Source organism: Amphiura filiformis, chromosome 19, assembly GCF_039555335.1.
Source record: "Amphiura filiformis chromosome 19, Afil_fr2py, whole genome shotgun sequence".
Taxonomy (NCBI): Eukaryota; Metazoa; Echinodermata; class Ophiuroidea; order Amphilepidida; family Amphiuridae; genus Amphiura; species Amphiura filiformis.
In genome coordinates, this window is record NC_092646.1 from 38052989 (window position 1) to 38079660 (window position 26672).

Here is a 26672-nt window from a genome sequence, read left to right on the forward strand (position 1 = left end):
ACGGGCCTGGGGAGGTAACTCAAGTTTGGTTTTGGTAGGAGTGTGGCGGTAAGAATATTTGAAAGTGGACCCATCAAGATACCAATTTTTCAAGAACTTTGGACCCATCCAAAAGTCAAGATTTTTGGCCGAATTTATCCCAAATTGTCTAAATTTTGGGTAAATTTCAAAGTTGCTATTTTCTGGAAAAAAATTGAAGAAAAAAAGACCCATCCATATACCAAAATTGGCTTAGAAAAAGGGGTCATTGGTATACAAACGGGCGAAAATGCTACCCATGTTTGCGGCACGTCCCCGTACATGGTCTTTTGTACAAGATTTCAATGGATTCACCCATTCAGCTAACCTCATTTGAATTCACACTACTTGTGTGGAAGATTAAGGTTATGTCTTCTGGGGGGTATACATGTTAATTAAAGCCATTATTGTAACATTTGCTGAGAAGGACGCCGTCAATATTTTTCACAATTCTATTTTTACACGATTATAATGTACTTTATTAAACTAACATCATCATCATCATCATCATCTACAAGCTTTCTCCAACTAATGCGATCTTGGGCAAGCGAAACATCCCTTCAGTATCTAAACTAACATACCCAGCCAATATCAAGACTCTAGGTGCTGTATAGTTTATCAAACCCCGAGATTTTGAATAAAACGCAGGAACCGTTACTACAACAGTTGTTTAAATTCAGTTATGTGTGAAATCTTTTATATACAACGTTTTTTACACAGGCGAATACTAGTATCGGGGCTATAGTCAAGCCTTAAAGCATGCTTGTTTATTCCTGCACCTTCACTTTCTGATTACAGTTTCATCTTTTTCCATACCAAACTGTTCCAATGCGTTCGACTTATATTAAGGATTTGGAGACTTCATATGATGCGCCGTATTGCACTATGCACTCTTGGTAATATGTCTTTAAGTATGCTTATAGCATTCCTGCACCATGCACTTCTGATCGCATTCTGCTGAATCTTCTTCTTCTTCATGTCACACTCAATGGAATCAACACACTGTAAAGCCATTCTTCTGCCGATTCTTGTTGGACAGACACACGTAATAATAATAATTAATCGTCAGAAAGTACTAACTTAATTTAGGCCTACTGATGCATCATGCAGGTATCGGGCAATGACAAAAAGTACCGGATCAACATGATCAATGTGGAGATTGCCCCTTATGGAGATTGACCGTTATGGAGATTGCCCCTTATGGAGATTACCCCTTATGCAGTACCTTCTGAAGCTTTTCACGGCAATTTGCAATCTCCTGCAGCACATTCTGAAAGCAATCTCTTGATTCTTCGTCTTCGCGTACCTTTTCACACGTTTCCATCAGTTGTACGTTCAGGTTACATTCTAATAATTCCTTCAGCAGTTTCTGACGACAGAGTTGTAGTTGATTCAATACACCGTCAAGCCATTCTTCTGTTGATTCCTGTTGGACAGATGTATAAAAGCCCGAATTAAAAAGACCAGTTTGCGTCTGACGTCAGTGGAAAGGCGCAACGTGATTGGTTGCTGACCTGCGCAGTACATCATTTTGGTCTAGGACGTCATACGCAATTAATTCGGTCTTCAATTATCAGATTATAGATAAATACCAGTACTGTTGTAAGTTTTGTGTTTGCCCAAAAACCAACACATTGTGATACTTACTTTTTAACCTAGTAAGATACCCATTTTAATCATTACGTGCTCGAACCACTGACTTCATGCCTATGGTCTGTTTCGTCCACAGAATTAGAGAAGGAGAACCGGGACTCCCTATACCGGCATGTACAATCGCGCCGTCAGCTATGGGGAGAAAATTGGGGGTATTCGGGTCCTTGCCGACGGTGCGCGGAGACGAACGAAAACAATTCTGCGTTTCATCTGAAGCGTCTTGGTACTTTCGTGCAGGTCGCATCAAGTGCGTCTCTCAAATGCGCCCATCATCCATGTCGCGTTTGCATGACTACGAATGCCTAGAGCGCATTCCGAGGGAAACCGAATACCCCCAATTTTTGCTCCATGCCTGTATCAAGATGGCGGTCGAGTCCTGGTTCTCTGGTTTTAATTCTGTGGTTTCGTCTTAATTTGAGATTAACGCCATGCTGGATTTCGCAGTGGCAGATTCGAATCAGTGCGTTTACGCGGTTGCGACGCCAACATACGCACAAATCGCGTGTGCGCACGCTCGGCAGGATTAGGTTAGCGCGCGGTTCAAATCTGCCACTGCGAAATCCAACATGGCATTACTCTCAACTTGAAACGAAAAGACTTTATTTTGATATTCAATTTTTATTTTAATATTCTTCTTTTACTTCTATGCGTTTTCTCATCAAAGTTCTCTGGATTATTTTTATTAATGTTTCTTTTAAAAATTAATAACTATGTGAAAACAAACATATTTTTAATAAATCAAAACAGTGGGTTTTTTTTTACATTTTGGGCCTAAATTGCCATTTCTGGTATACAGTCATGAAAGTTTTACGCACATTTTGAAACATTTTGTTTTAAGAAATTTCATTATGTTTTATATGAAATTTCTCAAATAAATACTCACCATTTTTCTGGCTTCTTCGTAAATAGCTTTTTCTTCAATATCCATTTGATATAATCTAAAGAACTGTACACGATATCACACTATTAAACTGTTCAGTTAATTTTTTGAAAGGTAGTTCAAACTTGCATGATTGAAATTTGCTGAGACGGAACTTATGGTTTGTGTACAAAGGAATTGATGCAACAAGGCCACGCAGGTGCGTATTACGCATACGCAGGTGCATATGCGTATGCGCGCATAGAACACTGTTCAGCAGACGCGTTAAAATGGACAGTCCTATTTTACAGATTTATCAATGTGAAATTATTTTGTTTACTAGCGGGACACCCGCGCTTCAACGCTAAAAGTCAAAGCATCTCGGAGCCTACTTGTGAACAAGATTTAGCGACTTCCTTTTATTTATATAGATATATAATAATAAAATCAATAATATATGCCCCAAAAAAAAAAAAAAAAAAAGAAAAAAAAAAAGAGCTAGGTTTGTCTCAGGCCACCGCCTTAGCTACTCCAGCTTTAAAAGTTCGTAATTTAAGTGTATTTTTTGTGTCATCAGACAAAATATTTGTGAAAAAAGAAAATGGCATTTCTTCGCATTTTCACACACACGCTTTGCCTCTTTCGTTTTCCCCTTAGACAAACTTCTCTTTTTTTGCCTATAATACATATTATTACTTTTATACCTACGCCCTACACATACATTCTATTAAATTTCAAAAACATAAATTTTTGATAATTTGCCATAAAATGTGTATTATATCGCGAATTTATACTTAAAGTGTATGTAGGTGGGTACAGGGGCGTAGCAAGAGCATCAGGGGCCCATGGACAAGGAGCAGTACAGGCCCTTTTAACATGACTGTGTACTCTAGCCATTGTTTCTTTCTCAAAATTGAGTTTTTATGATATGTGTGTACCTTGTTATGTTTTTTATAAATACAAGGAATGAAAATCCAGATTTGTAAACTCCAACTGCAATATTTTAAGGATTTTATTTCACTATTCCACTCGTGTTTGAAATTGAAAAGGAAAGAAAATCTTTGTTGTACCAGCCCCAGACAAACAAGTATGTCTATGGTACCAGCAAGGTACACGCGCGCAACAACTCATCGCGTTGCGTATCGCGCAATTTGTTAACGCACAAATACGCGACGCATACGCGACGCTTATCTGCATGCGCGGCGCATCTGGTGGAAACACCACGGAAGCACTGATTTCACAAAAACCTAGTGGTCAAATGGCTCCGTTTTAGCTGATAAAATGTGGGTTTTTCAAGTTCTTTCCCCGATTTAAATATCAAGTTATGAATGGATTTCGCTCAAACTTCTCAAGGGGCTGTGGATTTACCGGATGTTCACGCAATATTAGTTTCAAAAACGAAAACTGTCGCATTCTCCTGTGAGATTCGATGAAAGTGCAAAATGTGACCACTTTAAACTTCAATGGCCATTATTTCAATGTTCATTTTCTCGGTAAAATGACGATTTAGGTACACGATAACTCAATAAATACAGCATCTATAGGTAAGCAAATATGATCATCGTAAAAAGCATGATCGACTCAAGAAACGGTTTTCTCATTTTTTTATATTTTGGTCTATTTCCGATTTTGGGCATCATTTTTGTGCAAATAGGGTTTTTGAATTTTAAAACTTCATTTTGATGCCTTATATGGTCAATATCTCAAAAAATAAGGCCAATATCAAAAAAATAAAAAAACCGTTTTTGGAATGGAGCCTCAAGATTGAGCTAAAAACAAAATAAAATAATTAAAAAAGAGTGTTTTTTTGTTATGATGTACCTAACAAATATTGCCAAAAACTCACTTTTTTGTGATTTTCTTCAAAATTGTTGATTTTACCCCAAATCTGTATTTATATTTAGATTTATTGATGTCTTGCCTTCATAAAAATGTATACTTTTATATGTTTTGCGCGAATTAGCATGTACATTCAAGTCAGTGGCCAAGTTTTGGTTTACGTATAATATAGAGCGGACTTACATATTTTGTTCCGATGTTACTAGGACATAGCGCGTAAAGCGCGCGATGAAAAATTCAATTTCAGACTATTTTAGCCCCATATCAACATGAATTTTGCTATTTGAATGTGCGAGAAACGCGAAAATTTTTACAATTTTGCCCTATTTTGGCCAAAAAATATGCTGTTATTGGGGTTAAAAGAAAGATACACAGGGCAATTTTGGGGGCCCTGGAACTGGACCCATCTGGCCCAATGGTAAATCCGGCCCTGCTCTCCCAATATCAGCCCTTATTTAATTTTCGATTTTGTGTTCGGGGCTCCTGAACCCTCGGGGCCCATGGACTTCGTCCACCCTGTCCCCCCGCATCCTACGCCCCTGGGTGGGTAGACTTCTCCGTAGTCAACTTGCCCATTTTGCATACTTTGGCTATTACATTTAAGCATATAAAACTCTGATTTATATTGATTTGTGTGCAACTGATAGATTTTCACATCTGTATCTGATCTTTTCAGTCACCGCACTCCCTCTCTTTGTTAGCTTCCCAAGGATTTTCATGGTTCGCTATCAATAAACTGGTAGATTCCAAAATCAGAATTGTTCAGTATTAAAGTGAGCCATTATAATTATGCAAGATAATGTTGCATTCAATTACTTTTATTGTCACTAATCATCTGATAGTCTTAATTCTTTATGAACATTTTACTATTGAATACTTTAATTTTAATAAACATCAGTATAATTTTGAGTTCAACGAAATGGGTTCATCATGACTAATAATAACATATTTTTAATAAAATTCGACTATGGCATAGTCTAGTAGGTGGGATGAAAAGCCGACGGGTCAATTGAAAATTTTGACCTTTCGTATTGAAGATATGGAATTTTTTCCCAAAACACCAACAAAAATTAGGCCTTTTGGGAAAAAATCCATATCTTCAATATGAAAGGTCAAAATTTTCAATTGGTCGTCGGCTTTTCCTCCCAGCTACATACACTTTAAGAATATATCATTAGATCTATCAAATTTACTTCGAGGACTGTTATATATCAAAAATGTGAAAAAATATGATTCGTCATAAAATTTGTATTATATCGTAAATTTCAAATAATAAAAATTATTTGATATCAGAAAGATATTCTTCGTATTCAGAATGCAATTCGATATGTCTGATGTGCTCTCATGTCCCACAAAAAATACTGTCGAAACGCCATAAACGCTCATTCCAGATCCCTTAAATAACGAAGATATGTTACATCGAATATTCTACATCCACTACGAAGTCTTTAGCGGTCTTATAGTTATCATTAGGTAGAGCAATCTGTTGACAGTAGAAACTGATGCTCCATGCACTCCATTCATATTGCCTAATTCAATCGTAAATGGCATTCACCATTTTCACGTATTCGTAATCTGGCAGTGCTTTCCGCTGTGGACCATCGAGAAATTTCTGAATTCCAGGATGGGATGTTATCGTTACCAGAAAGTTCTGAAATTAAAAGTACAAAGTAAGATTTTATAAGATTGTATCAATGATCAACTTTACCATTTATTCAATTGCAGGTTTAGTAAATGTTATTTGATTGTTGTTTTTCTGCACACCTAAACAGATTCTACTCCCAATTCCAGAAAAATCAACTTAAAAATACAGCACTTTTTGCAAGTACAAAAATATTATCAACTTCTGCCAAATTGAACACAGCTAAATCCTTATCATTCATTTAGCACTACCTGGCAAAAAGTGGCCAAATTTACGAATTAAGGGCCAAACGCATGCATTTTATGGAGTTTTCACATGCCGTCACCCACATGTACCAATCAAGTCTAAAGATTTGTACGAAGTCTAATTTCAATTTATGCATTTTAATTTTTTGAAAATATGTGTTTCATTCTTATAACCAATCACTTTAACCAACCAGATTTTGAATGCTTATAGTTATACTTGTTCCAAGTATTTGATTTTTGTGACTCGATTGTCAGAAAGCATGCAAATAATGCATAATATTTTGCTCTAATTTCAAGAAATTGGTAAAATAGTGAACTTCATCTTCAGTTAGTGCTAAATGAATGATTAGGATTGATCTATGTTTCATTTTTGCAGAACCTGATAATTATTATTAATAATATGAAATTAGTGCTGTATTTTTTTCTGGAATGGAGATTAGTTCTTTTATTTCTTTTGTAGCAATGCATTGCATTGCAATACAATAAAAAAATACAATATAATATACAATGCAATGCAATGCAATACAGCACAATACAATACAATATAATAAAAAAATACAATACAATGCAAAACAATACAATAAAATACAATACAATTCAATGCAATACAATACAAGATCCAACTAAATTAAACATTAATTAAACATTTATCTTTCACTTTTGGGTTTAAACATAAGCTTCACAAATCCGTGTTTCTACGTTTAATTATTGTTTAGATGTTTAGGGACCTATAGAATAATATTTCATGAAAAAATGTCTAATGATAATCCTCAAAAGAATTAAGATTTTCAATTTTTCAAAATAATAATTTCTACACACCAGGATATTGGGGTAATTGTTAAGAAGTTCCCCTTGAGTTCACCAATCCACGTAATACCGTCTAGAAACACTATATCGCACATTGAAAGGCTTCCACCTACTAGGTATCCAGTGCCATTTGATTCAAGCTCCTGGAAGCAAAAAGAAAACAAGATGAAATCAAAGGAAGGAAGGAGAGAAGAAAGGAAAGTAGGAAGGAAAGAAGGAACGAAAAAAGAATGAAAGGAAGGAAAAGGAGAAGAAAGGGAAGAAGGAACGAAACAAGAGAGGATAGAAGGAAGGCAAGAAAGGATATATGGAAGGAGAAAAGTGACAAAGAAGAAAGAAAGATATGAAGAAAGGAAAGGAAGGAAGGAAAGACGAAAAAGAATGAAAGGAAGGAAGCTAGAGAGAAGAAAGGGACGAAGAAACCAAACAAGAGAGGATAGAAGGAAGGCAAGAAAGGATATATGGAAGGAGAAAAGGGACAAAGAAGAAAGAAAGATATGAAGAAAGGTAGGAAGGAAGGAAAGACGAAAAAAGAATGAAAGGAAGGAAGCGAGAGAGAAGAAAGGGACGAAGAAACCAAACAAGAGAGGATAGAAGGAAGGCAAGAAAGGATATATGGAAGGAGAAAAGTGACAAAGAAGAAAGAAAGATATGAAGGAAGGGAGGAAGGAACTTGAGGAAAGACGAAAAAAGAATGAAAGGAAGGAAGCTAGAGAGAAGAAAGGGACGAAGAAACCAAACAAGAGAGGATAGAAGGAAGGCAAGAAAGGATATATATGGAAGGCGAAAAGGGACAAAGAAGAAAGAAAGATATGAAGAAAGGTAGGAAGGAAGGAAAGACGAAAAAGAATGAAAGGAAGGAAGCTAGAGAGAAAGAAGGAACGAAACAAGAAAGGATAGAAGGGAGGAATGAAAGGAAATATGGAAGGAGAAAAGGGACAAAGAAGAAAGAAAGATATTGAGGGCTTACAGTCAGAACCACCTATGTCCATTTGTTTACTCAATTACATGTTACTCATTTCGGTAACAAATGGACGGTTAATTCTGCCCTCCATAATAAATGCAAGTGACTTAGGGGTATATGCATGGTCACTTGCACAATTAGCATGGTGTTAGTAGACGCAATAAAGACCATGCATATACCCCAAAGTCACTTACATTTTCTTATGGAGGGCAGAATTAACCGTCCATTTGTTACCGAAATGAGTAACATGTAATTGAGAAAACAAATGGACGTTGGTGGTTCTGACTCTAAGCCCTCGAAGGAAGGAAAGAAAGCAGTCAGAAAGAAGAAAGGAAGGAAGGAAGGAAAACGTATTTTCCATGAAACAGTTCGTCACAACATTTACTCGTTTTTATGCATAAGAATAATATGAATACGATTTTTTTAGTTACCATATCAGTCCCAGAACAACGCCAAATATGGATTAAAAGACCTTTGACCTTGGATGTACAATAGCATGTTATGATCTAATGGGAAACTGTGCACATCAACAAACACCATTTCTATCAAAAGGCAACGTCCGATATAATTTGAAACCACATAAATTACCAGAGTTGGTTCTTCTCTTGGATTTGGACAAAGCTTTAGAATATCGAATGTTGCGTTTTGAAATAAAACAAACCAGAAATTTATCACCCATTGTAAAAGATATGGTACATGTACCGAATACATGTACATACATTGGCTAACCTTGTGGATTTCCTGGCCCAGCCATGCTAACCACATAAGGAGATTATACGATTAACCTAGTGCAGCTATTGTCATAGCAGGGTATTATTATGTAATACTCCTGATCCATATTTGGCGTTCTCTTGGACTGCATATAGACGAATCTCATTTCACGCATTCCTACACCTCAATAGCAGCCATAGCTGGGTCCCCGTCGGATATTTTCCACCTAAAATATGAAATAATGCGTCCTTGGCGGGGATTTTAAACTGCATTTCATCACCCGTGTTACACGTAGACAATAGAATGATGAAAGTTTACAACACAATACAACATAACATCGATTTTTAAGCGGCTTTAATCCACTCAATTGGGCAGTCACAACACCGGTTTGGTGCGCCGGGGACCCAGTCATGGCCGACTAAATTCTGACTATCACTTGGCTCGTGAGATTCGTCTATAGGCACTACGTATAATAAAGAGATAATGATACCTTTTCAAATGCAGGTAGATACCTCTCCTTAACCTTCTGCACAGCCTCTTCCCACTCCTTGTCTTTATTTTTTGACACCTTGTCGAGGTACGCATAGATGATGATCAAATACATGTCACGTGCTCCGTTTGATAATATATCGATCCTAAAGATAACAGAAAAGATAAAAGAAAAGGAGTGTCTGTCGGTGACTTAAAGTACTAAATGATGGCACCAAAATATCACATTGTTTTATTCACTTGTCCAGTATTACCCAAACAATTTCTGCCAGAATAGCGCTCAATTTGCGCACTTGGTCCAATCAATTGCATATTACTTCACTCATGCAATGGGTTCATGTGCGCGGAATACAACCGAATTAACATAGCTACGTACAAAAATGCGCCTGATGCTTTCAAGCACGTCACTGGAACCGGGCACTTGAAGTGACTAATTTTACAAGACAAATTTTAGAGGTTATTGATTGATTGATTGATTAATTTATTGATTGATTGATTGATTGGTTGGTTGGTTGGTTGATAGATTGATTGATTGATTCATTCATTCATTCATTCATTCATTCGTTCATTCATTCATTGACTCTAGATTGATTGATTGAATCTAGATTGATTCATTGACTCTAGATTGATTCATTGACTCTGGATTGATTTATTTATATTCATTCATTGACACTAGATTTATTGGTTCATTGACTCTGGATTGATTCATTGACTCTAGTTGATTGATTCATTGACTCTAGATTGATTCATTGATTCTAGATTGATTCATTGACTCTAGATTGATTCATTCATTGACTCTAGATTCATTTATTGACTCTAGATTGATTAATTAATTGACTCGAAATTGATTCATTCATTGACTCTAGATTAATTGATTCATTGACTCTAGATTGATTCATTCATTGACTCTAGATTGACTGGTACATTGACTCTATAGATTGATTGGTTCATTGACTCTAGATTGATTGATTTATTGACTCTATATTGATTGATTCATTGACTCTAGATTGATTCATTGACTCTAGATTAATGCATTCATTGACTCTAGATTGATTGGTTCATTGACTCTAGATTCATTAATTTATTAACTCTATACTGATTCATTAATTTAATAACTCTATACTGATTCATTCATTGACTCTAAATTGATTCATTGACTCTAGATTAATTCATTCATTGACTCTAGATTGATTCATTCATTGACTCTAGATTGACTGGTACATTGACTCTATAGATTGATTGGTTCATTGACTCTAGATTGATTGGTTCATTGATTCTAGATTGATTGGTTCATTGACTCCAGATTGATTCATTCATTGACTCTAGATTGATTGGTTCATTGACTCTAGATTGATTGGTTCATTGACTCTAGATTGATTGGTTCATTGACTCTAGATTGATTGGTTCATTGACTCTAGATTGATTGGTTCATTGACTCTATTGATTCATTGACTCTAGATTGATTGGTTCATTGACTCTAGATTGATTGGTTCATTGACTCTATTGATTCATTGACTCTAGATTGATTGGTTCATTGACTCTAGATCGATTGGTTCATTGACTCTAGATTGATTCATTCATTGACTCTAGATTGAATGGTTCAGTGATTCTAGATAGATTGATGATTTTGGAAACTAAATTATCCGGGCCTGATAGGCTTTTGAGTTGCTAATTCTAAAAAATTCCCAAAAGCCCTGTTTGATTCTTTGTGTTTTCGATGAATCTCACAGGTAAAACGTTTGAAGAAGAAATAAATGCTTCGGTAAAATCAAAACAATCTGTGAGAGTCAGAATAATTCTAAAAACAGAAAACATCACGATCATGGATAACTCCCAACAACTTGAGCGGGAGAGTTGCGTGCCCTGAATTTAATTATGAATGGTACTCAAACCCGGGTCATAATATTTATCGTATAATACGCTTGGCTCTGATCGTTTGTAGTAATGCGAAATGAATTACTTCTGGAACAAGCAGAATCTAAAGATGATGATTAAATGTCAAATGCTCATCGTAATGGGAAATATCTTTATACATATCTGGGATGGAAATACGATGGATTTATTTCATCAAGTCTCAAGATATCATCACTGATAAAATGTTATAAGTTAGTTTCGAAGATTGGATTGCAAGTGGAATACAATTCTTTGAGGCGACAAAATGTCGGAATATCACTGTTTAGTCTTAAGATAGTTTAGAAAATACAATTTATCAGGCGTTTAAAATGTTTGATTTAAACGCCATGCATTTATTACCTACACATTTTAAGGTGTACAGTTTAATACTTCATGTTTTATGTGCAGTGTGGTCAACAACGGCAGATTTTTGCGACAATCAATGCAATTTTGGTCACTGCCTCCAAGGCTGTTGCGATGACTGTCAGTGTCCATTTGGATGGAAAGGAGAATACTGCGGCGACTTTGTAGCCGCGCAGGTTATTGGACTTATCATGGGACTATTCGCTGTTATTGCGGCTTGTGTGTTTGGCGCTGCCTTCTGTAAGAAACTTCGCAGGAAAAAACGGCGCCGAGAGAGGCAGCGAACTCTTGAAAACTTGCACATGACGCAACTTCCGCCACATGCAAGGTCTCCATTACTTCCTTCGCCGTATTGTTTTCAAAGTCCATCAGAAGCGTATGCAAGCATGGTATCAGCTTCCATGCACCCTTTACTAGCAAGTTACCATCATGATCTTCCACCGCCTTATGACGATAGCATGCGACATAATATAGAACTACAACAGACAGTTACTGTAACGGCAATTTATGATTCGGATGAACTTGGACAATGTGTATAAGATGGATGAAGAAGCCCTTCGACAACTGTGGGATTTGCACCTTTTAGTTCTGTAACACTTAACGTCAGATCTTTCATATTATGGTATACGCAAAATTGTACAGGAAGGATAACATCGTGTTCTGGAGGTTGTTTTTTGTTTTGTTTTATGTAAAATTGTATTTAACTATAGGGGTATACCTACTCGTTGCAATAATGTATCCTAGCACACATATGTTCTTAAAACGTTTATTGAAAACGTTTTAATAACATTTAAATGTCCGGCTATATAACGGTCATGAAAACGTTTGTAAAACGTTATTGTAATATATTGCGGCTAACAAATAAATTTATAATATTCTGTTTGTAATGTTTTGCATTCAAGTTTTCAATTTTGTTAAATGTTATTAACGTTAATGTTTTTATACCCTTTATATACCCGACATTTAAACGTTTTCTGTAAAACGTGTTGTGTTTGCTGGGGTTATGCATATATGGTCGAATCAACCAAAAGTGTCCACGGGCCAAAATAAAAGTCCGAAATAAAAATGTCTCCACATTTTTTCCTTTTGCCCATTGATTGATGACATATTGGCCTTATAGGAACCAAAAGTGCCATTACTAATCTTGAAAAAATAAATCCAGGACGTGTGATAGTAAATGTGATATCAAAACGCAATGTTACCTACGAATACAACTAGGAAGCTTTCACTATCGCAATACTAATCAACCTAAAACAAATGGAATATTCCCATTTACGCTTTTTCGTGTAATGTAGACCACAGGGTGTCAGGAAAATGCTAGCTCAACCAGAAAATATTTGTTTTTATTTTTTATAACGCGATCAATATGATCTTAGTCAATTTATGCTAGTTTATTTTTGAAAATGAAGTTTAGGTCAGTTTCTCTATTTTATTTATCAAATGAGTATGAATCAATTTACACATTGTAAAAGAACGAGTATGATATATGTTTTCAAGAATATTAGGAATTATACGCATACACCTAACGCTTTATACAATGAAAAGGTGAAGAAACCTGGGTATTCGTAGGTAACATGAGCGATTTAACAATATCTATATTGAGTTTATAGGTTTAAATTTTGCTATTATGGTAATGAATTAATAAAATGGTAGTTTTAGATCTCTTTCAGATGGTACGTCCAAATGAATAAATGCTATTACCTTAGATCAAAAAATTTTTGATACTTTTAGCAAGATTTTGACCACTTCATTTTGATATACAAGTAGTTAATTAGCAATTTTACATAATAAATAATTGTTGAATGAATCCGTATATGGGTAATAATAGTGTCCTGGGGTACCGCTTAAAGTTTTTGACAATTAATTTCCATTGGTAGGGACACTTCATTACACATGTCATGTATTATGCTGTATTCGTAAAGTAACATTTCAGTATTTGTAGGTAAGAATTAGACTTTTGGTGGATATCGCAATCAAAACTTCATTTTATAAAGCACTTTGAATGTATTATTTTCTTTATGTGCGTTTATTGATACTTTAGACCCTATCATGTATTAATAATGTCGGTTCACAGCGGTTGAAAGAGGATTGAAGTAAGAAACAAAGGCACTAACGTGACTTTAATTTGGCATAATTGCACACAAATCACTTAAAACCGTTATTGCAGACTTGTGAAGTCCATCTTGGAGTCAGTTACGTCTTGTGGCCTTTCGTTTGAGGGCAACTACAATTAGCTTTATACCAGGGTCCATCAATGTGCTAGATTATGAGACAATGAGAACAGTCGTTTTTTCCATGGTATTCGTAGGTAACCTTGGCGAAAACGTCGACAGGTACCTTCGGATAATTCAATTTGTAGGCCGACGACTAGGAAACCAGAAGGTCGGTAAACATTTAAAATGAAGCACACATGACAGTTGGCAAATCCAAGTATTATCCCCTTCTAATCTTCTTTGAATCTGATGTTTCTTTCAAATGAGCAGACCGTCGCCTATTTCAGTACATATTTTTCACCAATTAAGCCGTATTCAGTTTTGCATGGTGGGCATGTATGTGAATTCGCAACTTTCATTGACATATGATTTGATAGCAAACATACAGGACTTCGTTATGTACCAATATGGGCATTAGCATGAATGGCGGTGTTTCACAATACTGTCATGATGTAAAAAAGTGTATTCGTAGGTAACATTCGGTTACCGAAATTTACCTACGAATACTTGCTTTTATTGTTGACATCTCAGAAATATTTAAACGCAGGTTATTGAAACTTGGTAGAAATAAAGAGTGTATTACCCTGCACCTATTGCTTAACTATTGTTTACTATTCTCTCACTTTGTGGAAATGGCACAGCTTTTAACATGTATTCGGAGGTAATGCATATTTTTTACCAAACCTACCTTTGTGCCATTTAGAATTTCTGGCAGCTAAACACAATAATAAAGATGTCCGAATGCAATGCATTTCAGTATTGGACATATCAAAGCTTGTATCAATTGCGCATTTATTAGTGATTTCCATTTTTTAAAGATATATCTAGTGCTATGAAAAATTGTATTCGTAGGTAATGTAAAAAAATACCACTCAAAAAATTATCACAAAAAATTCATAATTATGTACAAATATGTGAAAAATTGAACAGGCAATCTTTGAATACACACCTTTCAGGAAATAAATTTAGATTCAATCCAATGACTTCTTTTCATAACTGATTTAGATGTTAATACTTTAAGAAATATTTTGAAAAAATGGGTAAAAATAGCATGTTTTGGGGTCTCTGTGTCTAAGTTTTACACAGAAGGGGGTCTTATTATATATGGCGCGAAGCGTATGATCAAGACGAATAAACACAATACAAAAACGAAAGCCAATTGATTAATACTTTTAAGTTATGGCCATGAACATGCCGTGTACACTTTTCGTTGGATTCGACCATATGATTTGTCAACTGTCATGTGTGCTTCATTTTAAATATTTACCGACCTTCTGGTTTTGAGTAATTTGTGTCCAAATTGATTTATTCGAAGGTAACTTTTGACGTTTTCGCTAAGGTTACCTACGAATACCATGGAAAAAAAACGACTGTTCTCATTGTCTCATGATCTAAACAACACATTGATGGACCCTGATATAAAGCTAATTGTAGTTGCCCTCAAACGAAAGGCCACAAGACGTAACTGACTCCAAGATGGACTTCACAAGTCTGCAATAACGGTTTTAAGCGATTTGTGTGCAATTAAGCAAATTAAAGTCACTTTAGTGCCTTTGTTTCTTACTTCAATCCTCTTTCAACCGCTGTGAACCGACATTATTAATACATGATAGGATCTAAAGTATCAATAAACGCACATAAAGAAAATAATACATTCAAAGTGCTTTATGAAATGAAGTTTTGATTGCGATATCCACCAAACGTCTAATTCTTACCTACAAATACTGAAATGTTACTTACGAATACAGCATAATACATGACATGTGTAATGACACGGCTGTTTGATGTATATAGAATTGGGTTCATTATTAACCAAATGCAAACTATAGATGGCGCTATTTATCCTAAATCATATTTCTTTATTTGAAAGGGTTAGGTGATTAATAACGCCATTAAAACAGCTGGAATAGGTGAAACAAGCAACAACGAAATTTTATAAACATATTTTATTAAACAATAAAAGGAATTATTTGTATTAAAAGCTTGAAAGGGTAATTTCCAGCAACTAAATAGCGCCACCATTTTTGGCATTAATACATACATTTTATATCCGAAAAAGCTTTAAAAAATACTATAAAAGTGAATAATTTTGTAAAAGAGGGCAAATTAAAGTTGAGAACGACTCAAAAGCATCTGTATACATTAGCACGATATCCCTTTTAGCTGTTTAAGCCTAAAAATTGGTTATACATGATGTTTTGTCAAACAACCGTGATGAAGTGTCTCTACCACTGGAAATTAATTGTCAAAAACTTTAAGCGGTACCCCAGGACACTATTATTACCCATATACGGATTCATTCAACAATTATTTATTATGTAAAATTGCTGATTAACTACTTGTATATCAAAATGAAGTGGTCAAAATCTTGCTAAAAGCATCAAAAATTTGTTGATCTAAGGTAATAGCATTTATTCATTTGGACGTACCATCTGAAAGAGATCTAAAACTACCATTTTATTAATTCATTACCATAATAGCAAAATTTAAACCTCTAAACTCAATATAGATGTTGTTAAATCGCTCATGTTACCTACGAATACCCGGGTTTCTTCACCTTTTCATTGTATAAAGCGTTAGGTGTATGCGTATAATTCCTAATATTCTTGAAAACATATATCCTACTCGTTCTAATACAATGTGTAAATTGATTCATACTCATTTGATAAATAAAATACAGAAACTGACCAAAACTTCATTTTCAAAAATAAACTAGCATAAATTGACTAAGATCATATTGATCGCGTTATAAAAATAAAAACAAATATTTTCTGGTTGAGCTAGCATTTTCCTGACACCCTGTGGTCTACATTACACGAAAAAAGCGTTAATGGGAATATTCCAATTGTTTTAGGTTGATTAGTATTGCGATAGTGAAAGCATCCTAGTGGTATTCGTAGGTAACATTGGGTTTTGATATCACATTTACTATCACACGTCCTGGATTTATTTTTCAAGATTAGTAATGGCACTTTTGGTTCCTATAAGGCCAATATGTCATCAATCAATGGGCAAAAGGAAAAATTGTGGAGACATTTTCATTTCGGACTTTTATTTTTGGCCCGTGGACACTTTTGGTTGGATTCGACCATATATATTTTCCCTGGGATCTCAATTTTAATTAACCAGCTACATTAATGAAAACTGAATTTAAACTCGATCGCTAAGCGATTGCAATGCATCGCTTATGAAAAGCGACGGGCATTCGCTTGTTTTTGAGATGCAACGCTTGTCGCTTTATTCAAAGCCAAAGCGAGGTCGTTTGCAAAAGCGATCGGTATCGGTATATCGATCGACTGATCGGTTCGACGCTCGAAAACGGTAGTAAATATGCGAATCGCTTTTCTGCAAAGCGACCGAGTATAAACTCGGCTTGAAAGGAACAACTAACTAACGAACCAGTGATTCTTACCTAGCATTTTCCTGTGGATTCGTTCCAAGCCATCCCTTTTTACGGCAGATGTATCGCAATATATCCATTGATTGTACCAGCTTTAAGCCGTCTATTTCCAGCAATGGAGTCTGACCAAACAGTAACTTTCCTTCTATGTAAACATACGAGAAAAACAAAAAACACTTTATAGTGACGATGCCAAATATTTATATAATATTTTATACAAGACCATAGAAACAAATTAGTTCGATCTTTCTATCGACCATCGATGCTTGGTCGATCCATGTTATTTAATACTGTTGTTAATTGTGATAACATATGAATCTTTGCCTGCAGATGATGATCTAAGTAGTACCCAACACCCCACGGTGTTAACTGTGCAGCGAGCAGAGCAGTGTGAGTAACATGACACCACTGCTTTGCAAAGCTGCACAGAAGTGCATGGTTAAATTTGAATTTGTACAGCTATGTTTACAATAAAAACAATGTCAATATGCTAATCGATTTCACATTTCATGTTATCTACAGAAGGTGTGACTTATTCTTTATACACACATCATTTTTGTTCTGAAATCGACCAAGTAATATTGAAACACACAATTTTATTAAAACAACATCTTTTGCACATAATTCAATTGGATTTGAAAAGTCAAGTAGCAGTTGAAACTCTAGTGATAACATTTTTAGTCCTTAAAAAGTCCTTAAATCATCCTCTGCTTTGCCTGTATTGATATTGACCAATATATTTAGCAATTAGCATTAATTCTGATTGATTAATTGACAGGTCATTAATAACAAGCATCGAAGTAGCATCGACGGTCGATCCAAAGATCGAACAAATTTTCTTCTGGTGCCTAATATTACATAGAAACAGGTAAAACATTTAAAAAACATGGCGAATGCAAGACTTAGTGTATAGCCCAATTCAAGAATCAGAATACACTCTCTTTTTTATAAACGAACGCAACAGAAATAATAATCAAACAGATAATGTCATAGTTTAAAGCCTGTTTAAGGGGTACTACACCCTGCCCCATTTTGTGCCTATTTTTTCATTTTTCTCCAAAATAATAGCGCATTGGTGACAAGTAAGATATGTATATTATAGGGGCAAGGACTACAACTACTGCACTGGAAAATTTATTTCAGCACAGACAACATTTGTGGCGTTACAGTCCAAAATGAGGGAAAACCTATATTTGATCAATAAATCAATAACTACTTGCCTTGAGTTGCTGAATTTTCAGTGCAGTAGTTGTAGTCCTTGTCCCTATAATATACATATCTTACTTGTCACCAATGTGCTATAATTGTAGGAAAATGCAAAAATAGGCACAAAATTGGCCAGGGGTGTAGTACCCCCTTAAGACGCTTGAATCTTTCTGTTATGTTTATAACAAGCATGTATGATAACATTTTAAATATTATATTTAAGCAAACTAGATTATCACAGTATCCTAGAAAAACCATGCCCTGTACATGCCACTTATGTGAAATTTGACGGCATAAACAGAAATAACCTCGTTCCCACTGGATTGGTTTATTATGTGCACTCGTGTAGGGAAATTAATTCGACTTGGAAAGAGACTAAAAACTATTTTGATTCGTCTTGATCCTGTTTTCATCACCATTACATCTTGATATCGGATATATAATAGGATTCATATATACAAACATATAACAGATGTCAATGTACGACGAAACTAATCATGCCAATTACATTCTCCGAACTCGTAATGTTATTCTTGCGCGTCTGGGTACATTGCGTATACTGGTTTCAATGCTTACATGGACAATGTTTTTTATAATTTTTATGGAATATCAATTGTTTTATTTAGCATATTAAACTGTTGAATTTTGAGAGCTCACGTGACATCCTCTACATAACATGTTGATTTATTACGAATTATAATTATCCTAATTTCAATATAATATAATACAATTAAGTTTATGTTGTGTTTTTATGTTTAACTTTACCTTGTCTCCGTTTGCTCTATACAATGTTCATTATATGGATGTTCATGTTGTTTTGTAATACAATAAATAAAAATGATCACATTTTTAGTCTTAATGAGCCATTCATGAATTGTCCTTTGCATGGAACCAGGGCATGTAATATTGCAATATAGGTTTACACAAACATAATTATACAAATTTGAAAATGTAAACTTAATATAATTATTTTGTGATCCTTTATGGGAACCATATCCCATCAAATCACGCTTCTTGTTATAAGATGTATGTATAAGATGAAACTTATGTTCTGCGTGGATGTTATAAGTTCAGTTGTTAGAAAATGAAATACATGTGATTTTTTTCCTCTCCTGAACATGATATGCTGAACAGGCTTTTCGTGTATTAATTTCAATAAATTTACATAAGCTTTAGGGTAAAGTAAATAAAACAAAATGGAGAATCTGGATCATAATACAGGTTTTATCATAATTAATATTGGTATCCATCAGGTTCCGGTGAGAATGGACAAAACTGTCATAAAAACGCAATAAATAAGATCCATGTAATTTGTAAGCTAGATTCTGGCCATTTGTAAAGAAGCTTGAATAGGATTGAATGACACATTTGGACGAAGCAGGCTTTAAAAAATAAGGTGACGGGTACCAATCATTTTGATACCACCTGCATGTTCCTAGTACAATCGAAGCCAGTTATTTAAAAAAATGTAGTTCGCGTCTGATAAACTTATCAATCAACTCCCCCAGGCCCGTTAAGTAGCGCGTAAAACAGGTATTATTCGTTTGGTGCCTTTTTAGGAGAAAAGGAATCGCAGAAAATGGCAAACAACATCGTTTTTACCAGGCAAAAGCAACTTTTCTAGGCATTGTTAACATGGTGCCTTCGGGAAAAGAAAGTTTCCTATTACTAAGACGCAACTTTTGAGACCATTTGAATGTTTAAAGATGAAAAACTAACCATAGGGCCGGGCCATAGGGGTAGGAGCTCAAACGATTTTGAATGACAAATGACGTCAGACGCGAACTAGTTTCTTTATCTCTGGCTCCGATTATAGCATCACTGCTGACATATGAAGTTACGTAACTTGACCTGGTCTGTCTTACCTGATCTTAGTTTGGTTAAGTCATCCTTAGTGGTAAGAAAGGATTCTTCGAGCTGCAAGTTAAATTTGAAAATGTGATCAAGATTAAGTGTTCACATATTAATCACATGAATGTTTGCAACGTGTCAACAAACAAGGTGTGTGGGACAGTGTGGTCATATGCATTGCAATGACTTAATTTGTGCGTGACAACACACCGACACAATAAGGACCTCGTGCAGGACGTGGACTGGACATAGACCAGTGATAGACATGAGTCCTCCAAAATAAATATAAAGTTGGATTTTGTATCTCGTCGCAGGATGAGGATCTCGGATGGATTCGTGGGTAACAGCGTCTGGAAAATAGCAATTCCTATTAAAAATTTTTAATAAAAATAAAAAATACTTTTCCGTATGTCATTAATTCAGGCTGCAATGGCACTAAAATTAATTTTAATCAAAATACAGACTACATGGAATATTTAGAATGGATCATTATGGCATTTTGGGTATAAAAATTTTGAGAATAATGAAGTTGCCAAATTCAAATAGACAGAGCAAACAGTTTTATATTATTATTTTAGTAAAATCATTCCATATTTTCATGCAGCAATATTCTATTAACTCGTGTTTGACAGTTCCTATGAACTAAAACACTATCAATACATTGTTAACTATAATTTAAGTAGATTCGTGGGTAACCAAAATGTTCGTGGGTAACACATATTTGAAGGTATGTATTGGTAAGCGGCAAAATAGAAAATATTACAGAAGGTTGGAAACCACCATGCGATTATTCCTCCATTGTGTTTCAATGATTCCCGTTTCTCTAACCAATTGCATTTACCCAAAAACTGGTAATTTAGGATAATCAATCAAAACTTCATGATGCAGCTTCAGTATACCTTCAAGAGGACGCTATTAAACAGGACTGTTTTGGAACCTATTTCGCATGTTTTCAAAATGTTAAGATGCATAAGAAACATATAATTTACGAGTAAATTCTTGGATTCGTGGGTAACGCCGAATTCGTGGGTAAAGCTATAAGTACTATAGTACCGTTTGGGGTTTGCGTTTCTTAGGTGTATAAACTGTAAGTACTGTCAAAATTATAGCATACCCATGGCTTGAATATGTGCTGATTTAAACTTAAAATAAACAATCTCCAATTTTTCAAGGTTAGCATCTATTCGGGATTCGTGGGTAACAAAAGTTTAAACCGTCGTAGATTCTTTTTTAAAGCGGTGAACGTATTTTTACGATTTACAATTTTAAGCACTTGTCAAACTAAATTCAGTGTCCAAAGTCATCAAATGTTAATTTAAGTTATGGCAATTATATTTGCTGGACTCGTGGGTAACAGTTGATACGTGGGTAACGTCAAATTTGATTTTATGGAATTTTATGGGTAAAACGTATTTGCATAAAATAATCACTTGGACCCCAGAATTATAGAACGAAACATCGTTTCATGATATAGCCATTTATGGCATATTCACTTAACATTTTTCAGAACGATCATTTTATTTTTGATACGCGGGTAACAAAATTATTAGCCAAATTGACTTAATGGCCTCTAGAGTCCACAAACTTTGGTAGAATTCAATCGTTTTACATATGATGAGAGATCATGCAAACGTCTTTCTAACGGTAATAATTTCACTTTGATTGAAGGACATTCAATGACATATATAGTGCTTTATCTTTGAATTCGTGGGTAACGCCAATTCATTTAAGCTATCATAACTTGTCCCCTGGTATGACTTGCTAGTAAAGGCCTATATGCACAAAGAGAGCACATTGGACGTGACATGATATGCTCCATCAATAACGTGATTTCCTTTATTAATGACATTTTAAAGTGGAAAGTTAACATAGAGAGAATTTTGTCCGCTTTCGCTGGAATTGACCATATACGAGGTCATATACCCTACTACCTCATAGCTAACTAGCCCTACCACAGGGCCTTTTTTCCCCACACTATATACTCCGAGACACCATGCTATATCCTGAGAACTGCTCAAAACCAAGTGACAGCTCACAACCCACTAACCGCTGCGGGGACAGCGGTTAGTGGGGACAGCGTTTAGTTTGTTTAGCAGTTCTTCTCGGGGTGTAGCATGTAAAAAAAGAAAAAGAAAACAGGCCCTGGGGTAGGGCTATAGCTAACGTCCTCTGTGCTTTGAAGTTGGACGGACTTTTTGGACCGGGCCAGCATGAGCTGGCCCGGTACTTATTAGTCGGAAATAAAAAATTGTTGTTTCTAGAATATGAATAAGATAGAATTCGTAAAGAAAACAGGTGGACCTGGAGCAAGTTGTTTTGATAATGTGTAAACGTGTAAACATTAAAGTTGTATGTGAAGGAATTTTGTGTTGAAACAATGATGAAAAATTAACAGGTTGTTTAATTTTTTTTTAGGAATGAAATTAAACGTTGTTAAATTGTTACAAGTCAGTCGCTCTGACGGTTACAGCATTCACCTTGAGTACTCTTTCATGTGTAGTTTCACTTGCGGTTACCAAGTTAAAGAGACTGCCATAGTCAAAGGTCACCATGGTCGAGGTCGGGACACGCTATTAGTATTACATGTACTACCCCCACTGGGTTTAACTTGCAGCTAGCATAGCAGTATGCGACTGTGAGTGAACCTGATAGATAGTGAGGGTCTAGTCTCCTTCACTATTTATACCATCGGACTACAAACTATCTTTGCATAAATTGTACACCCGTGCACTAGTAAAAATTCCCTTTAAAAGGGAAAGCCAGCCTCAATGTAGAAGAGGTCTTGTAATTAGTTTGGGTCACCGTAAAAGGCATTTTGAGGATCACGCTTACATCCAATTTACATGACAGTCCTCCAAACCATCAATAATGAGAACATACACACTGAAACAGCATGTTTCATTCATTACTCAAATTGTTTCGTCTTTTTGTCTTTTCTGCTTTTTACCTATGCCTATTATTAATATTAAGAAATACATTGCAGGTTTTAGTTTATTCGCTATATATACTCACCTTACATGGACATTTATATTTTATATTAATTCGCAATGTATAGTTTACTATATATATACTAGATAGTGTCAAGCACATAAAGGACTGATTACTCACTACCATGACTACAAATACAATCTTCACTTTTAGACTGTATGTTTCTGATTGTGTGTTGTGTTGATTGTTAGTCCGAAACTCCTGCGAAGCTATGGACATGGCATCTTACCTACTCCGTTTAATAATAATCTACATTGTGTGTTTTCTCTTCAATCATTTTCATCATGTTGAATGTAATTTTATGAAGTGTCATTTTATTTATAATTAATAAATTAAGACAATAATTTGTTTATTTTCTATAAGTGCATGTCAAATGGGTACATTGTTCAATACTATAGGCCTACATTTATAAATAATGCCCATATTATAGCTAGGACGTACCTAAAAATGTTTATCCATAAAACGATACAGGATAGCATAGATAATTACTTGAACAATACTTGTAATTGTATATTCTAATTTCAAAACAATAACATCAACTGACCGCAGGTAATTGCGCAACTTGCAGAATATTAAAGGAAGATTACCGATATGTTTGCAGAATGATTTCTTTAATTTATCATCAATTACACGTACATCATTATATTTTATGTCCCAAATATAATTTCAGACCATCTCTTGCCATCAAATACTATCAAAGAAAAGAATATATCAAAAGCATTACTCATACTTCACATGGAATCAATACTGTCCCGGTCCATCCCTTTTTAAAGGGATTTTTATTCAGTATGTTTGTGACGGCTCTGCATGGCAACATAGACCTCTGCAACTCTTCCGAATTTGGCAGACTAATAAATAGTTCATGTTGACTTTATTAAAGAGCAGGGGGTGTTACTTTTGATCACCTAATTTGACCTGGAGGAAAATAATTTAAATAACAAAAAAACTTTTTTTTAAATCATTTTGATTTAAATATGCAAATTACCTTTGTTTTAATTAATATTGATGACAAAATACCACTGATTGTAGGCCTATATCCATTGATAAATTTATATATTTTACTTACCAAGAAATAATGGTCTATACTCTATTTGAAATAAAGCGTTGCATTGTGGGATACCATGTTGCCTGCGCAGGCAACATGCTGCCTGGTCAGGAAGTGTTTCCTGCCAGGCAGTTGGACCGGACTGATCACTTTCAGGGTAAGAGTATCAAACTTCGTTTGAAACAGATTGTGTAAAACATAGAAACTACATGTAATATCTTACCGGTATCTCAGCAGCTCCAAGCGCGATTCGAATCACTTCAGACAGTCCTCTGCCATTTGTGTAGTGAAGTCTTGCGGCCATGGCTAAAATGAAATGCGACAAAATAATTTTAATGTGTAATTGTTTATAATCATGCCTGAACCTATAAGTATATGTACCCGCTTGCCACCTCGGAAGCCACCTACAGGATCTCATTTTGCATTTAGGTTTTTATTGCGTTGCAAAGTAGCAAAACTTTCTTTATATATGGCCCAATTCGTGCCTGGAAAAGGCTATCCCTCTTACAACCTATCGACAGGTCTAAAATCTATAATGAGGTGTCACCGGGTTTGCAAGAGATAATAATACCAAATCTAAACACCATGAAATTCACCACATCACGACCAAGCTCACATTGGGTGCCCCATTCCTTTTTTAAAGGAATTTGTATTAACTCTTACTAGCTTTTGTCAGGGTCAGTGATATTGGTCTTTGTCAATATTATACAGGTTTATACACATGGGTTATTACAAGAGTCAATAAACATTCAATTAACTATAGATAATGGACTTAGTTTTGTGCATTGAACTTTATCTGAAGTAAATCACCTGCTACACAGTTTTCTATACAGAATGATTTGTTTACTTTGTGATGAGGCCTGACCTAACCCCTGCTAGATTTGATTAGCCAATCAGTTACGTGTATTGTCAGCATGTGATGGCCATAAGCCAATTGCAAACATGTTTCTAAAAAAGGCTAAAAAATTCCTACGCTGGACAGACTCTTGGACAGGTTAAGTGTTAAATAGTAAGTTGTTAGTGGGGTAAGATTAGATAAAGGCATACAAACTAGGGTATGAGATATTAGGAATTATTTCCTAGCCTCTTAACCACAGGGTGGTGTGATAGGGTAGGTGCAGGTAATATGGGACAGCAGGTAATATGGGACACCTGTTTTCATTTTAAAAAAAAAAGTAGCTTAGAGAAGGTAAACACTTTAAGTTGATTTGTCAAGTGTTTAGAGACATCAATTGTGCTTCTAGAAATGCAGTTTTGGAGTCTGTGTATCAAACTCTTGGAAATCAATGCCAAAAAGAGTGAAATTGCCCAAAAAATTATGTCGTTTTTTTGGCCTGATATAAAATCAATGACGTCACATTTTATGATTGTGTATCCAAAAACTGAGGGGGCATTTGTCATTTTTTATGATCTTTAGGTGATGGGTTAAGCTAATTATCAGCAGGTAAAATTCCACTGACAAGTGGCACTTTCCTTTTATAAATGATTATTTTCTCTGATTTTCAACTGAATGGGTGCAGGTAATATGGGACACATAGGAAATTGTGTGCATTGTCAATGCGAAAAGCAAAACTATTTAGAAAATTGAATTTTCTTGTAGAAATTTGCATTTAACATTCAAAATCATGTAACAAAAATGTTTTTAGAACAAAAGAGTGATTTTCTGAACTTTTTGATTTTCACCATAGAGATAACACAGTGTCCCCATATTACCTGCACATGCAGGTAGTATGGGACACTTGACTGATGACGTCATTTTGACGTCATAGCGTCCAAACAAACATAAAAACAAGGTAACATTGCCTGTTTTATTAATCTTAAAGGACAGGTTGTTCATCATAACAATCTCTTGTGGGCATATCTTCTTTAGTTTTTATGCAAATAAGCTAAGCGTCCTTAATGGGGTTACGGTTCGCTATCTCTAAGGTTCGCTATCTCTAAGGTTCGCTATCTCTAAGGTTCGTTATCACTAATTATGAAAGAGGTCCGCTATACCTAAGGTTCGATATCACTAATTTTGAAAAAGGTTCGGTATTTCTAAGGTTCGATATCACTAATTTTAAATAAGGTTCGCTATCTCTAATTTTAAATAAGGTCCGCTATCACTAATTTATTGAAGGTTCGCTATCTCTAAGGTTCGCTATCACTAATTTAAAATAAGGTCCGCTATCTCTAATTTTAACAATCCCGGTATCCCTAAGGTTCGCTATCTCTAATTTTAAATAAGGTCCGCTATCTCTAAGGTTCGCTATCTCTAAGGTTCGCTATCTCTAAGGTTCGCTATCACTAATTTCAAATAAGGTTCGTTATCTCTAATTTTAAATAAGGTTCGCTATCTCGAATTTTAAATAAGGTTCGCTATCTCTAATTTCAAATAAGGTTCGCTATAGCGGTCCTTATTTAAAATTAGAGATAGCGGACCTTATTTGAAATTAGAGATAGCGGACCTTATTTAAAATTAGAGATAGTGGACCTTATTTAAGATT

The 26672-nt window shown here is 35.1% G+C and overlaps 1 protein-coding gene across 2 annotated transcripts in view; it reads right to left on the bottom strand.

Annotated features, from left to right (window-relative positions):
• Positions 1-5217: 5217 nt before the first annotated feature.
• LOC140141262 (glutathione S-transferase A3-like) overlaps positions 5218-26672 on the bottom strand; it is a 35514-nt gene continuing 14059 nt past the window's right edge. For both annotated transcript variants that reach the window (XM_072163070.1, XM_072163069.1), the window contains exons 2-7: positions 24410-24492; positions 20168-20219; positions 17109-17241; positions 9229-9373; positions 7076-7206; positions 5218-6020 (exon numbers count right to left, since the gene is read on the bottom strand). In XM_072163070.1, coding sequence (XP_072019171.1) covers position 6020; positions 7076-7206; positions 9229-9373; positions 17109-17241; positions 20168-20219; positions 24410-24490 — 543 coding nt within the window. In that variant the 5' untranslated portion in view covers positions 24491-24492 and the 3' untranslated portion in view covers positions 5218-6019. The remainder of the gene's footprint in view (positions 6021-7075; positions 7207-9228; positions 9374-17108; positions 17242-20167; positions 20220-24409; positions 24493-26672) is intronic.